General features: G+C 36.6%; 1 protein-coding gene across 10 annotated transcripts in view; it reads right to left on the bottom strand.

The window, feature by feature from the left end:
* The window catches only part of GTDC1 (glycosyltransferase like domain containing 1), a 453,744-nt gene that overhangs the window by 282,885 nt on the left and 153,439 nt on the right, over positions 1-17,420 (bottom strand). The window contains exon 1 of one of the 10 annotated variants that reach the window (XM_030801487.1): positions 13,396-13,786. The exons of the other annotated variants lie outside the window; for them this stretch is intronic. Within the exon in view, the coding sequence (XP_030657347.1) occupies positions 13,396-13,478 (83 nt within the window). The 5' untranslated portion in view covers positions 13,479-13,786. Of the gene's footprint in view, positions 1-13,395; positions 13,787-17,420 lie in introns of those variants that run through there. 10 annotated transcript variants of the gene reach the window in all.

Below are 17,420 nucleotides of genomic sequence, written 5' to 3'. Positions count from 1 at the left end.
ATAAGGTACAGTTTAAACTCAGGAGATCATCTCAAGTTTTCTTTTTATAAAAACCCCTTTATTTTTAAATACATAAGGAATATATGCTAACATTGCCTTTTCACAGTAGTAGGAAAAGGTTAAATCAAAGGAATCATTGTGGTGTGCGTGCAATGCAACTTGTATGGCAAACAGTGCCAGAGACTGGTTTTAAAGGGCAAAAATCATGTCATCTCCATATTTGTTTAAAACCCCACAATGCATAGATACACTATTTAACAACTGCATTCATTAACGTTTAAACTAGAACTGTGGTTAAAGTCATGTACTCCAAAGGTGGGCCACCTGGGTGTACCATGGACTATGAAGGCAGACTACTCAGGTCTACCATGGATTCTAAGGGAAGACTGCCTGCTTTGCCAACTACTAGCTATGCGATTTAGGGAAAGTTTGTTTGTTGGTTTGTTTGAGACAGAGTATTGCTCTGTCACCAGGCTGGAGTGCAGTGACACAATCTGGGCTCACTGCACCTCCGCCTCCTGAGTTCAAGCGATTCTCCTGCCTCAGCCACCCAAGTAGCTGGGACCACAGGTGTGTGCCACCATGCCTGGCTAATTTTTGTATTTTTATTAGAGATGGGGTTTCACCATATTGGCCAGGCTGGTCTCAAACTCCTGACCTCAGGTGATCCATCCACCTCAGCCTCCCAAAGTGCTGGGATTACAGGTATGAGCCACTGCACCTGGCCAAGTTTTGTTTTTTGTTTTTTGTTTTTGTTTTTAGTCTTCTGTTTGTTTCTATTTCCTCATGTGATAAATGGGCCTATGAGAGTACTCCTCTTATAGGGTGGTGTGAGATGTGTAAGGTGCTTAGACCACTACTTGGTACATTGTAGGCATGATGATGATTTTGAGACTATTTACCATTATTTTTATTAAATTGTTTTGGCAATGACATCCGAATTAAATGATGAATCAAATATCAAAATGTTGCAATATCTGAGAATTGTTTTATTTGGCATTCTATAGTTTCTACTCTTACTATTTTTGTTTTCATCATACAAAATGTTACTTATCAAAATTATTAGAAAACTCTCCTACACATGAACAGCATTTGACTTAATTACTCCAGATCTTTACGCAATAACCATTTTCCAGAGACACTGCACTTAAGTAATTCCTATACCTTAGAATCTACAGAAAGAACATTCTGTCAGTCTTTTTTCCAAACACAGTGCAGTGTGCAATGATCCAATTTGGTTAAATTTTAGATTGTTGGCAATTGTAAGCTCATTTGGAAGTAATTTTTCTCCCTAGATCACTTGTGCTTGAGCTGAGAGAAGAAAAAATGAAATTATTATTATTGCCAAAATTATACAGACTGCCTTTGAAGTTCTAAACTGACTACAGTGTCCTGTATACACTAGTCACCCAATTCTAAGAATCCAAATAGATGATCTATCAATTCAGTGCAAATGATATTTTGATATGCTGCTTTGGTGCTACAATTAAATTTTTCGGAAAAACACATGATGTTTTAAAAAGACTTTGGTTGGGTTCATAGCTCACTTTGTTAAAGAAGGTTCCTGTTCAAAATTAAGCAAGTTAGGGAAGACTGGCCAGGTACGGTGGCTCACGCCTGTAATCCCAACACTTTGGTAGGCCGAGGCGGGTGGATCACCAGGTCAGGAGATCGAGACCATACTGGCCAACATGATGAAACACTATCTCTACTAAAAATACAAACATTAGCCAGGCATGGTAGCAGATGCCTGTAGTCCCAGCTACTCAGGAGGCTGAGGCTGGAGAATCGCTTGAACCCAGGAGGCAGAGGTTGCAGTGAGCCAAGATCGCGCCACCGCACTCTCACTCTGGGTGACAGAGTGAGACTCCGTCTCAAAAAAATAAATAAATAAATAGGCAAGGCTAAGTAGAGTTCATTTCAAATTTTGGTTCTTGGGTCAAGTTTTCTCAGTACATACTTGGCATATTCACTACCATTATGAACATAATTCTGACACTAAAGAGAAAGCTCACTCTTAGGCTTTCAGTATTATTTACATGCTCATGGCTCCCGTATCTGGATTTCAAACCTAGACTTCTCACCCAACCTTCAGATATTCCCTGTTGGAAACCTTCACTTGGATAGCCTACTGGCAGCCTAAACACAAAAGGCCTAAAACAGAATTCTTCATCTAATTCAATAAATATGCTCTTCTGCTGAATTTATTGTTGCAGCTGCAGGCACAACCACTTACCAAACCAGAAACCTGACAGTCATCTCCTTTGACTCACTCTCCCTGAACTTCAGTTAAGAACCTACTAATGAATCCTGTGCAGTTTACTTCCTAAATATTTCTCAAATATGTCCCTTCAACTTCATCCTTATTCATAACCTTTTACATAGTGAAGCCTGGACTGCTGCAAAAAACACCTCACTAATCTTATTTCAAAGTCTACCTTCCCAACAAGTTTATCCCACATCTAGCCACAGAACCCTGCATCTAGAATGCAGATCTGGCCAGGTCACTCTTCTGCATAAAACCAAGTCCCTTAAGTATGTGAAATGTCAACCTGTGCTGGCCTCTACCTAGCTCTACAAGCTCATCTCCTGCCTCATCTATTTCCCAATTGGAGCTTCAAGTATAATGAAATGACTATGACTATGATTCCCATATGGTATACACACCAGGTTGCCTTTTATCTCCATGCTACTGCTATCTAATTTGCATTGTATGCCACTATTCCATGCTTCCTTCCCTCAAATCAACCCAACCACAAATTTGTCTGCATCATTTAAGAATCGGTTGTCATTACCCCTGCAAGAAGGCTTTCCAGGTCCCTCCACTAACATCCAAGTTGGATTACATATTCTCTTGGGTGTCCCCATATGTTTGTACTTACCCAACTAGTATACATAAACACTTATTATCCATTTTCAATTAATCGACAAAGGTATTGAAGGTAGAGCATTATCTTACTCACTCATCTTTGTAACCTCAATACCTGGCTCTTAACAATTAATATGTTGAGCAAACACACATACACATATATACATAAAATCATTGGCAACTTAACTTTGGTCACATTGTCACTTATCAAATTTCAAAATAAAAATGAATATAAATTCATACCAGTAAAATATACTCCACATTATTGTGATAGTATTTGCTTGACAGAATAGGAAACCTATGAATTTTCCATTATTTCCTGTTCTATTTATCCATGTTAAAGTCAAACTGTTGATTTTGTCTTCTATTTCAATAATGATTCTAACATTCTTCAGACTCAACAAATGAGTTCCTAGTTCCTGCATATCTGAACCAAATCCCCTGTCGTTCTCTTCACTCTATAACCTATGTTTCAGCCACACCAGACTTGCACCACTGCCCCAAGCACATGTGTCTGTGCCTCTTCCTCTGCATGAAATACCACTCCATCCTATTCTCTGGGGAAACTCATAGTACCAAAAAACTTCAGGCCTCCTGCCCTGGGTACCTACCATGAGTCATTTTTTCAAGTTTCTACTTTCACGAATCTTTGTATATTATCTCTGTTTAGCATTCCCTTTGTGTTAAATTAGGTCTCCCATTCAATTCAGTATGCTCTCATTCCCTTTTCCATGCAAAATGCCTGTGACATAGATATTTGGTAAGTATTAATTTAATGTATTATAGATTGATGCCTTTATATTCCTATTCCCATCCAACTATCGGAAGGGTTTGTCTTTAGCCACACACTCTTCTCCTTAAACAAATATTCCTTATGAAAACTCAATCATCCTCATAGCTTCATGAAAAATCTTCAAATGTAGATCTCCAGCTCTTACGCATCACCCAAATACTAGTCCTCTATTTCCAGTGGCCAACCAGAAGTAACTACTTGGATGCCATGCTATTACTTTAAACCCAGTATACTAATTGATATGGTTTGGCTCCATGTCCCCACCCAAATATCACCTTGAATTGTAATCCTCATAATCCCCACACGTTAAGGGTGGGACCAGGTGGAGGTAATTGAATCACCGGGGTGGTTTCCCCCATGCTGTTCTCGTGATAATGAGTGAGTCCAAGGAGATCTGATGGTTTTACGTGTATCTGGCATTTCCTCTGCTTGTACTTACTCGTTCCTGCCACCCTGTGAAGAAGGTGTCTGTTTCTCCTTTGCCTTCTGCCATAATTCTAAGTTTCCTGAGGTCTCCCTAGCAATGTGGAATTGTGAGTCAATTAAACTGCTTTCCCTTCTTAATTACCCAGCCTTCGGTATTTCTTCGTAGCAATGTGAGAACAGACTAATACACTAATATTGGATAAATTCATTTTCTTCCCTTTTCAACTTCACCCTCTGCCATATGTTAGGGATAAGTTGTGCAAATTTTTACTATAATAAAGATGCTAAAGTTTGTCTTTTCTCCTACCCTCCAACCCTGGATTTTTTATCAGCTCAGGCCACAAAGATTGAGTATCTTCTTAAAAAACTTTCCTGTCTTCAACTCCTTTCTAACATATTGCATTCATGATAATTTTACCAAAACTGCTATGACTAATTCAATCTGCCAAATCCTTAGGGAAACTACCTGGCTCTAAACAAAATGACAATGGAGACTAATGTAGGTTAATCAAAAGCAAAACAATGGGTAATTCTAATCCTCTATATCTTCCAAATTAAGGCCTGTTTAATGGGTAGAACTCTGGGTTTCTTAGACTTCAGTCTACTTATTTCATCATCTAAACTGATGGAGTTACTTTCCGAGAAATGTCTTGGCCCTGCCAGCAGATCCTTCTGCAGCTCAAGGATATAAGCCAGACTCTTTACTTTTATAAAACAACACCATCTTTGGCAACTAGAGAATTGGGAGCTATAGCATATGGATCTCCTTTCAGTCAACATAGAATACTGATACTTCAGATATGTGTTAATGACCTGAAGATTATTTTCTCTAATATGTACTAAAATATTTATAGATGAAATGATAGAAGATTTGCTTCAAAATAATTCAGTGGAGGGGGGATAAAATGGGACAAGGATACAGAAGAAATAAGATTGGTCATAGGTTGATAATTATTGAAGATAAATAATCAGTACATAGAGATTATGATACTTCTATATGTTTCAAATTTTTACAACAAAAATTTAAATAAATTTGAAATCAAGTACTGTAAAAGGTTACTAGTATTTACCATGAATAATGGACCCTTGGCTGATTATTTTCTTTTTTCTCTACACATCCTTTTTAGTTGTCTAAAATGAGCAAGAATTACTTTAAGAAAGTTATAAAATGTTAAATTATTTTTAAAAACTATCCCGTCTGTACATCTTAGGCTTCTTGTTAACTCACATGTGAAAGGAATATCTTAGTTATTCATTCCTCAGAATCACTGAAACTTTATCATTAAGTAAAAAAACCATTAAGCTATGTATCTAACATTATTTTATTATCATTCTCAGTAGAATTATTTTTATTAAAACAATAGGCTAGTCTCACTTTTTACTGAGGGATGATCCATGAGCCAACATAATGTAAACCTTACTTTTTTAAAGAAATGCTATAAAAAATATCCATTAGGTTCAATGCCCCTTATAATAAAGATATACCTAGCAGTTTCCTCTTAGAACTTTAGTTTTCAATGTAAGCTACATATTAGAATCGCCTGAGAGATTTAGAAAATCCTAATGCCTAAGGCACACCCAAGACCATTTAATGGTCCAAGCATCAGTAGTTCTTAAAGCTCCCAAGAGACATTTATGTGCAGTCATGGTTGAGAGGCATTGTCTTAGAACTGTATAAATCAGAGACAATTTGTTTATTTTCTACAAGTATACACAAAAACTGACAGCATAATATACACAACTTCAACATATATCAATAGTTTTGCCAAAGTTGGTTCACCTATCTCTCCACTTAATTAAAAAAAAATTTTTTGCCGTAATATTTTAAAGCAAATTCCAGATATCAGATCATTTCATCTTTCAGTACTTCAGTATCTAAATATTACTTCTTATGGATCACAGATTTAATTCCTTTTTATTAGACAAAGAGAGGCTTTGTTAAGCTTAGTTTTGTTGTTGTTGTTCAAATGGATTAAGCTTCCTTAAATTAGAATTTCTAAAATATCTGTGTTCTTATACTTCTGTTATAACTTGGATTTCTTATTTTTGTTTTTGCTTCAATGGTCTTCAGTTATATTGTGTATGTACATTTTAATAAAAAACAGATCTTTGATTGCATAGGTTTTAAATGTATCCTTATATTACTGTCCTCTCAAGATTGTATACAATATCTACTCTGCCCATTACCCTATATCAAATCCCTCAGCTTGACTTCATTAATAATGTTTACTTTTCCTTCTTATAAAAGTAATGTATTTTTCATTATAGGATAATTTGGAAATACAGCAATAGAAAAGAAAAACATCACTTATAATTCTACAAATGGTATGTAACAATTTGTTCATCTTGAATATCTTACCCCAGTTTTTTTCCTATACATGCAAACATATTTTATACAACTGAGATTGTACTATACACATTATTTTCATAATATAATTTTGACTTAACACTTTTGTAAGTATATTTCCAAGTCTTTAAATTTTTACAAACATAATATTTAAGGTCTGTAGAATGAATATTTCAGCATATGAATATACTATCATTTACAAAACTGGTCCCTTATTATTGGCCAGTGGTGTTACTTTCCAATTACCATATATAATGCTTTATTAATAATTCTAATCATTCCTTTGTCAATAACTTTGAAGAGTCTGAGATTCTGCCCTACTTACAAGCAAGTTAGCCTGCCACAGTGTCCTGGATGCTGGCAGCAGATATAACATTTCAAGGTCAAAGACAAAGGACTTATTACTCAGAACACAGTAAGCAGCATGAGCATCATTTTCATGTTAGTTCCCCTTGGTCTCCAAGGCCCACAGAGGTGATGTGGAGTGGCCCAGATGGATGATGCAAAGGGAGTGGGTTTGCATCATAGCTGAGGAACCCTGCACTCTGAGAAGCTCAGATCTTTTCTAAGTAGCTGCAAGCAAACTTGCCAAACCTTTATTCCAAAGGGACATATTATCTTTAGTATACTGGATAGCAAATAAATGGGCTATCTGACAGGAAGGGAGATACTATCTCTATATTCCAATGCTGTTTGTTACCCAAACCTCCTTGAGTAAGTAGTCCACAACAAAAAGGCATTTGATGCCTCTCTGCTTGCGAGACACACAGATTCAAGAGACCTATGGATAACTACCTCCCTACCTTCTTTAGGACAAATACATACAGTGTCATTACTGAGATTCTTGATACAATATAGTACCAAATTACGTCCTAGAAAGACTGAACTACTTTATATTCACATTGATAACATATGAATGCTTCTGCCTCCCTTTCAAAAGTTTCCATGACTTCCACTTTCCTCAATTTTATCTGTCCTACTGTCCTCCCAAAATATAGCACAATAACCAGAGGAAGAACAACACAGTGATAGAGACTGAGGCTGAAAGGGCTGAATTAAATAACAGCACCACTGTTCACTAGCTGTGAGACCTGGAGGCAGTCACTCAATAAATTTTCATCCCAGTTTCTTCATCTTGAAAGTGAAGATAATCGCCTTATTAATATAATAATGAAATGTGCTGATATATGAAAAGAGCTTAAAACCGTGTCCGGCAAATAGTAAATGCTATGTAACTATATGCTATTATTATCACGTCTGGCTGCTCCTCTATGTCCATCCCAATCCTACCCATACTTCAAAGCTATGTCAGATACCACAGCTTCAATAAAGACAGACTTCTCCTGCTCCGAAACCCCAATTGTACACTGGACCTTTTATTATATAAAGGGTCTCTGGACCTTTTCATTACACACTGTGTAAAGAGGTCTGAACTGACCATGTGTCTTTTGTTTCTAATGCTTCACAACTTTCACCTCCATGACAGTATCAAAAGGCTTTCTAGCATCTACAAAAATTTTTAACTTCCTTGATCCTACTGGTGTCAAAATAATGCTGCCCAAATTCAAATTACTGTAAATGAAAATCTTTATATTTTAATTATGTGAAAAACTGAAGTGATTTTTTAAGAAGTAAATCAATAATTTTCTATGGGTTGATAAGAGTCAATGAAACAGTACTGGACATTTCAATATTTGGAGGAAATATTTTTTAACAAACTGTAAATTATAAATTATACACCAAAAGAGTAGAAACCACAGACTCTCAAACCCCTAGAGCAATAATGGAATTCACCATGATAAAGGTGGCACCAAACTGATCCAGGACTAAAATAAATAAAATAGAAGACCAAATAATTTATGGAACAAAGCCATTAGACTAGAATAATAACCAGGTTACAAATACAGAAAACTTGGAATTTCCTAAAATACACACATGTACTTCAAAAAAATATCTTCACTGTAGTGGGCATTTTGAAAATCAGAAGCATAGTTATTTTTGACACAAAATGAAAATGATGCTGTAATTCTAAAAAGTACACTTCACAGTTTTATGTGTCCTCAGAGTTTTCAAAGTATTTTCATGACATAACATGAAATTAAATATTATAAAAATCTTATGATATAAAAAGTATAGATATTTTTTGTTCCACTTACAGATAAGGAAATTGGAGTTGAGATCTGCCATAGCAAAATAAAAATATTTTTGTTGCTAAAGCATAGCAGTATTTAGATTTTTTTAAAGCATGCTAAATATTATTTTAAATAATTTAAATTGCTTAAATTGAATTTAAATAATTTGTTTCAATTATTAAGATTTCAACGACTTAAATATTTTAACATACTACTCTCAATTAAATATGAAACCTCAAATAACTATCTGGATAAAAGATTTCTTAAGGGCCAGGCACGGAGGCTCACACCCGTAATCTCAACACTTTGGGAGGCTGAGGTGGGCGGATCACTTGAGCCCAGGAGTTTGAGACCAGCCTGGCCAACATGGCGAAACCTCATATCTACTAAAAATACAAAAAAAAATTAGCAGGGCATAGTGGCACACACCTATTATCCCAGCTACTCAGATGGCTGAGGCAAGAGAATCGCTTTAACCTGGGAGCCGCAGGTTGCAGTGAGGCAAGATTGTGCCACTACACTCCAGCCTGGGTGACAGAACAAGACTCTGTCAAAAAAAAAAAGACTTCTTAAGAAGCTTAACTTAGGAAGCTCACTGCCCCTTTAGAAAGTTATTTTATAAAGAAAAACACAGTAGATAAAATTATTCAAAAATACTAAGATAAATATTTTCACTTGATTCTAATTGCCACCACCTACTAGTAGAGATGCCTCACCTAAGATTAGGCCTTACCTAAGATTATGACCAAGGAAGAATCACAGAATCAATGAAGGTAGTGGCGTTGAGGGGTGGGGGGTAACTTAATGCTCCAAATGAAGCCAAATGAAGCTTCTTGCTTCTTTTCAACTCTATCTTCTTGTTTTTTTTCTTCTTTCAGTCAAAAGACCCATTTTACTTTTGTTTTTGAGTAATATTTTTGCTAGACACAGAATTTTAGGTAGATAGCTTTTTTCTTTCAGTGTTTTGAAGATGTTACTTCACTACCCCTTAAAATGTTTCCTAAGAGAAATCTGTTGCTGTGCTGAACTCTGTTCTTCTGGTGAATACAGAAAAGGTGACAAAATGTATGTGATTACATTACATAAGATTATATCACCTTGCCATGCAAGGAGATTCTCTCCCTTTGCTGGCTTTGAGGATGTAGGCAGACATACTGGAAAGGTTCATGTGGTAAGAAATGAGGGTGGCCTCTGGGCAACACCAAGCCAGAAACTAAAGCCTTTAGTCCAACAGCCCATAAAGAACAATATGCTACTAACAACCATGTGAGCTTGAGAGCAAATTCTTCCCCAACTGACCCTCAGTTAAGACCACAGCCCTGACATAATCATGATGTTTCTCCAGTAGGCTGGTGGGAACAGGTACTATTTCTGGCCTTTTGTGAGCAATGGGCATGATTTCCTTTGTTACAATTTGGATATGGTTTATTTGACTCCACTAAGTCTCACATTGAAATCTGATCCCCAATGTTGGATGGGGGTTCTGGTGAGAGGTGTTTGGATTGTGTTTCAAATCCTTCATGAATGGCACCAAGCTACTCGCATGGGAATGAAGGAGTTTTCACTCTTAGTTCTCACAATAACTGGTTGTTGAAAGAGCCTGTCACCTTCCTCCCCTCCTTCTCTTGCTCTTCGCTCAACACGTGATCTCCACAGTCCAGCTCACTTCACTTTTCACCATGAGTGGAAGGAACCCAAGTCCCTCACCAGAAGCAGATGTTGGGGGAATACTTCTTATACTGCCTTCAGAACCATGGCCCAAATAAAACCCTTTTATACAGAAATTACCCCGCCTCAGGTATACCTTAATAGCAACACTAACAAATATACCTTCAAACCTTCTTAGATGGTTCTTTCTCCAGCATGTGTTAATCTGAATAATCAGGTGAAACCCTCTACAGACATCTAGAATTCTCTCTTGGAGCAGCTTTCTTCATTCCAGTATTCTGTCCTTTATTTACGCAGATGCTTACCTCCATCTCCTCAAATCAAGAGGTCTGCCAGACCACTCTGGATTCCTCCTCCTTGCACCAAGATCTAGAAACTATTTCAAGGATTTAAGCTGGGGATGTCATAGCCACCCCCCCCCCCCCCATTTAGTTCCTTTCTGTCAGGAATCGATGTTCCTCACTGCTAAATGTCCAGTGTCTTGAAAACCATATTTTCATAGATTTTGTCCATTTCTTTGTTTCAGATGAAAATGTAAATTCAGTTCCTGTTACTTCATATTGATTGGAACCAGAAGTCTTCCAACAAATACATTTAACCACTGATATGCTTTGGCTGTGTCCCTACCCAAATTTCATCTTCAATTGTAGTTCCTGTAATCCCCACGTGTTGTGGGAGGGACCCAGTGGGAGGTAACCAAATCACTGGGGCAGGGTTTTCCCATGCTATTCTCATGACAGTGAATAAGTCTCCTGAGATCTGATGGTCTTATAAAGGGCAGTTCCCCTACACACACTCTTTTGCCTGGTATCATGTAAGGTGTGTCTTTACTCCTCCTCCTTCACTTCTGTCATGATTATGTGGCCTCCCCAGCCATCTGGAACTGTGAGTCCATTAAACCTCTTTTCTTTATAAATTACCCAGTCTCAGGTATTTCTTCATAGGAGTATGAAAATGGACTAATACAACCACAGCAGTAAAACCAAAACCAGTGAGGGAATCAGGATAATAAAACACAACATAAAAGGTATTTGCTGTGACCATGTAGATATAATCCAACTGGGTAGGGGACCAGGAAGTAAAATAAATTTTGGAGACAGAGTAGACTTACCCATGGCATTAACCATATAATATAGGTGGGAGTCTTTGGATACAATTTAAAACTGAACAAATCAAGGAAGAGAAGTATACCCATATTTAAAGAGCATACAAGTAAGAAAAAATATATGAAAGATAATGTTGATTAAAATAAGATGGCAGCAAAGGAACAAAGAACAAGAAAGTGAGAACACATTAATCTCACCACTCTGTTCATTAGATAGAACTAATAGATACTACCTCAAGCAATAGAGAACCTAGGTTGTAACTATAAAAGTAATCAATAGGGGGAAAAAGTAAACCTTCCTAACATCAAAAGAACTATACTTAGACACACAAAAGTCTGCCAAAAAAAATTTTTTTACATGCCTATCTCAGAGGAAGTAGAGAATCTAAAACAGCAGAGTTCCATAAGAGATCCAGAATGCTTCTGCCCACAAAGGGAACTACCATCACCACCACTATCCTTACCCTCCAAATAAGGCACTAAACTCACATGCCATCACAAAGGAATTCTACCAAATGTTTAAAGGGCAGATAAGTCTCCTTCCTTCCTTTCTTTCTATATAAAGAAATTATATATATATATATTTACAGAGAGAGAGAGAGAGAGAGAGAGAGACTTGCTCTGTCACCCATGCTGGAGTGCAGTGGTGTGATCTTGGCTCACTGCAACCTCTACCTGCTGGGTTCAAGCAATTCTCCTGCCTCAGCCTCCCAAGTGGCTGGGATCACAGAGGCCCACCACCATGTTCGGCTAGTTTTTGCATTTTTAGTAGAGACGGGGTTTCACCAGGTTGGCCAGGCTGGTCTTGAACTCCTGACCTCAAGTGATCCACCTGCCTCGGCCTCTGAAAGTGCTGAGATTACAGGTGTAAGCCACCATGCTCAGCCTAGATAAGTACATTTCTACTTAAACTGGTACAGTGAAATATGGGGTGATGAGAACTTCAATATTATTTTATTGTTATAAAGTAAGTATAACAAGACCCATACACAACAAGACAATCTCACTTATAATTAGATGCCAAAATCTTAAATAAATATTATCAAACAGAATCTAGCAGGAAACGAAAACAGAGTAAGACATCATAAACAAGTTATCTTTTTCTCAAAAATACAATTACGGTTCATTATTAATAAAACAATTTATAAATTTCATCATTTTAATAGCTCTAAAGAGAAAAACAATCACATGATCATGAGAAGGCATTTAACCAAATGTAACAGCTACTCAGGATTTTTTAAGTGAACAAAATTTTTATTCTTAAAATATGAAGATGAACTTTTTTTACTCTAATAAAATATGTAGAGTTCAACTCAAAAGCCAGTATCACACTTGGGAAGAAACATTAAAGTCAGCAACAAGATAAAAGGTGTATCACCACTATAATTCAGCATTGTACTGCAATTACTAGGCAACAAAATTAGGCAAGTGAAAAAAACCAAAGGCATAAAAACTGGAAAGAAATATGTAAAATTATCAATATTTTTAGATAATATTAGAAAGCTCAACACCATCATCCAAAAAAATCATTTATTACCAAATTAGAGAATTTGGTAAGCTGATAGTGCACAAAATTAATATGTAATATATATATATGTATGTATGTCAGCATTTAAAGAAAGATTACATAAATAAATTTTTAAAATGGACAAGGCCTATATGAAGAAAAGGTTAAAGTACTACTGAAGGAATCACAAAGATGACTAAATGGAAAGCTGTACCATCTCCTTGGACACTGTACTAGTCTGTTCTCACACTGCTATAAAGAAATACCCAAGTCTGGGTAATTTATAAAGAAAAGTGGTTTAATTGGCTCACAGTTCCACAGGCTATACAGGAAGCATGGCTGGGGAGGCCTCATGAAACTTACAATCATGGTGGAAGGTAAAGGGGAAGCAGGCACGTCTTACATGGTCAGAGCAGGACAAAGAGACAGAGTGGTGGGAGGTGCCAGACACTTTTAAACAGCCAGATTTCATAAGAATTCTATCACAAGAACAGCACCAAAGGGGGAAATCCACCTCCATGATCCAATCACCTCCCACCAGGCCTCACCTCCAACACTGGTGATTACAATTCCGCAGGAGATTTGGGCAAGGCATAAATCCAAACCATGTCCAGACATGAAGAGTCAACATGTGAAGACATCAATCCTCTTTATCTTGATCCCAATAAAAAAAAAAAAAAAAAAGGTTGTTTTTGTTTATTTTAAACTAGACAAACTGATTCTAATTTTCATAGCCAAAGACTATGAAAAACAACAGCCAAGTCAACTCTGTGGGGTTAGGGGGTAGTCAACTGGAGATGACGACTAACCCAACTAGACATTAAAGAATAGTTTTAAGTCTCAAAAATATAAAGTATAGTACTGGTTCAAATATTAACATGCCTATACGAAGGCAAAGTCTAGAAATAGATACAAATGCATATGAGGAGTTGGCATATGGTAAAGGTGGCCTCTCAAATCAGAGATGAACAACTTGGTAGACACCTGGAGGAAAAACAAACTGGGATCTAAGCAGGCATGCACCCAGGCAAATTTCCAATTATCCAAATGCTTCAATGTAAAAAATATAACCAAAGAAGTACTAAAAGGATTAATGTCCCCTAGAAAATCAGCTCCATGTATGTCATAGCTTGCTATCCAATGCAAATGAGTGAGCCACAAATGTGAACAATATATGCAATTTTCAATTTTCTGATAGCCAGTGAAATTTTCTAGTAGCCATTAAAAAATAAAACTGAAAACAGGTAAGATTATAATTTTACCATTATCAACATAATACAAAAATAATGTTTTATATTCTTTATTTGAAATAAATCTTTTAAATTTAGGATATATTTTACAATTATAAGACATCTAGTTCAGACTAGCCCCATTTCAAGTGTGCCCAGTAACTCCATACTAATCAGCACAGTCCTGAGAAGTGCAGACTAAGTTCCACAAAGGTAGGGAACAGGGCTGTGTTGTTCACCACCATTTACCCAGTGCTCGCACGGTTCCTGGATATATTTTCATGACAGCAAGGAGGAAAGAAGTGAAGAATGCATCCTGTTTGAGAAACAAAGCCATTTCCTCTATCAGAAGCCTAGGGTTCAAGTTTTGACTCTAAAATTTCCTAGTGGGTAACTTGGTCAAATCACTTTTCTGAACCTGATCCGTAAAAGGAGATTCTTCAAGCCTATCCACCATTTTGGGTTGCTATCAGGATCAAATGAGATGACATACACATAAGCAATCAGTGAGGCACTTTATAAATGTTACCTATCATTACTAATACAAAGATCTCTGTCTCTGTGGTCACTATTTCCAGAGGACGCTATGTTTCTGTTTTGATTACTATAGTCCATCCATCCTTCACCCATGAAAATGCAAGTTGACACTGTATCATGTTGGTCCATGCTCTATCCCTGGAAGACTGTTATTTTGATTTGTAAATTTGTGCTCAATACTTCGTTCTGTATTTCAGCTGCCTCCAAATGGAAACCTCTCTCCTTTAACTTGACAAAGGGAGGCTTTCCCTAGGCATCTCACACTCTTGTATCCTGCTGGTCTCCATATGGTCTGCAGCACCTACCCTATACCATAATGCTATTCACCCCCTCAGGTAGGCCAGGAACTAGTTACAAAGAAAGCCAGAAAAGAAACTCCAGGATGTTCCTCAGAGAGATTTAGAGAAAGTAAAAAGGGTTGGATACTAGAAATAGTCAACTGAAGCCGGAAGAAAAAGAGTCACCAAGGAGCTTCTTTTCAGGAAGCTGCATCCAGGCTTGTTGCATTTTCAATGTTGACCTGCTTCATACCAAAAGGTTAACATTCCATTCTCATCTCTCCTGTTTCCTAATTTGTAATTTCTGATTGCCTGGTAAAAACGAGAGTTAGAGAAACTCGTTACTTTCCCATAAAGCTTCTTTGATTATTTAAATCATTAAGGCTAGCATTTTGAGTATGTGAGTTAAAAAATAGGAATACTTACATATAGTCAAGTCTTTCAGATTACCCTCAACTAGAATTGAGTCCCTGAGCTAAAATAAAAACCTCCTTGATTGAGGTCACTTAGACAGCAAGAGTACCTGTGTAATTTCTGAGTGAAACAATTCTCTCATCTGCAGATGCAACAGGATATTCCTTTACTGACGGTAGAGGAGAAGGAGCACAAACCTGGGTTTTTCTACTGCCTAACGCTGAAAAGTGGCCAAACTTTGCACAAATAACTTAATCTCTCAGTATATTTCCACATGTTAATTGAATATAATTATGCTTTGCTTACTCAATTGTTTTGGAAATATTCACTGCCACTTTGTATGCAGGCTAGAACACTGAATGCCAACCCTCCAAATATTTTCATGTTTAACCTTGATTTCCTAATGTGATTTAGATATATTTTTCAACACCGAGTGCATGATACAATTAAGCCCAGTGTTCCTAAAAGTAGCTGGAAACATGAACCATCCTTCACTCTGTGCATTTAGGAGCACAGAGGAAACTGGTTCTGAACATCTTCATGAGTTGGGACTAGGATACCGGGCTCACCTCAAAGGCGAAGTAGTCCTGATGCAAAGAGAGAGACCTAAGATCCACTAGACGAGAGTTGCCTACAAAACTCAAGAAGTATAGTTCGGTCACAGCTACTGAGTCTTCCACATTTATTGAAAGGGCTAAATTTTAATAAATAAGGGTCTCAGTGCTATTTCAGCAACTTGCATACAGGTTTCCTGGATAAAACTCCTAAGATGGACTTAGTACTTAAGTTTCTTGTGAAGAAGGTCTTTGTTTCTACCAAGTCCTTAAGAATAATTTTAAAGCAAGAAGAATAATGTCATATGGAATTCTGTGCTTTGTTGTTGTAAAGGTGTATCCCTATGTTTCTTTGGGAAAATAATTTCTTTTACTGTTCTCATTCACAAGAACTGTAACATTCCCAGTGTTTGGCTAGAGGAGCATGAAGTTAGGAATATTACTCAGTAGATGTATTCCAATGAAGATGAAAACATACAGTGGAACAAAGAGAAAAAACAGGTAATCTTAAGGCCACAGATAAATGACCATATCTAAGTCAGAATTCCTTAAGGGAAGCCAAAAATGCACTGAACGCTCACTGTTTGTTTCATTTTTTCTTTACTTTTTTTTCCTCTTCAGTTAAAAGATACACAATTTGATTGATGGTATTTTTTCCACATTGATGACATTTTAAATGGAAACCAAGATTTTTTGGGGGTGGTTGTAATAGCTCGATGAAATCTTTCACATGTGCCAAAATGTTTCATTAATGTAAGTCAGCCAAATAATCTTCTTGCTTTGTAAAAATATTTCTCCTTTAAAAAATGCTTTCTGAACTGTTAAAAAAATTTGAGTATTCAGAGTTTAGCTACCAATATATGTATTATAGTTATTAACATTTTTTCCCTATTTCCTCAAAGCAAACAGTAAAGATGGTGTTTTTGATGAAGCTAAATAGAAAGTTCTCAAAATTTTTGTGTCAAATAATTACAATTTTAAATCCAATAATTTTAAGTTTGATCAAGTTGATGTGTTTCACATTTTTTAAAAACTGCTTGTACCTTTGATAAGGGCCAGGTGGCTGCTGCCTTTAAGTTTGTTGTATTTAGGTCCTATTGGCCAATGACTAGCATGGATTCTCTTTTAGTCTATATATTGGTTTTCCTAGTTAAAGTGAGGAGGTAGTTCATGTATGAAGTGTTTGATCAGTGATAGCAATAAATAAGTATGATAAAGTAGAAAAATTGTCTTTCATTCAACAGAAAATAACACATTTACCATTAAAACAGGAAACTATAGTGATGTACTGGAGGTGACAAATGGAGGAACTTAAACTAAATTAAAGGGAAATTTCCATAACAGATTCACTAGTAATACTGATTTAATAACCATTTCCTGTCATGAGCTATATTTATCACATACCACCTCTCTGACATGACATTGTATTTAATGTTTTTGAGAGCCATGTTTTAATCAGTTTAAACTCAAGGAAACAGATAGGTATCTGTTTGGCTCTAAGCTTTAGCTTCTGTTTCTTATTTAGTCACAAGACTATTACTGCTGGAATCTTTATAAACAC

This window comes from Nomascus leucogenys, chromosome 20, assembly GCF_006542625.1.
Source record: "Nomascus leucogenys isolate Asia chromosome 20, Asia_NLE_v1, whole genome shotgun sequence".
Classification (NCBI taxonomy): domain Eukaryota; kingdom Metazoa; phylum Chordata; class Mammalia; order Primates; family Hylobatidae; genus Nomascus; species Nomascus leucogenys.
Note: the sequence above shows the minus strand (reverse complement) of the source record. Positions and strands in the feature narration are given on the sequence as shown.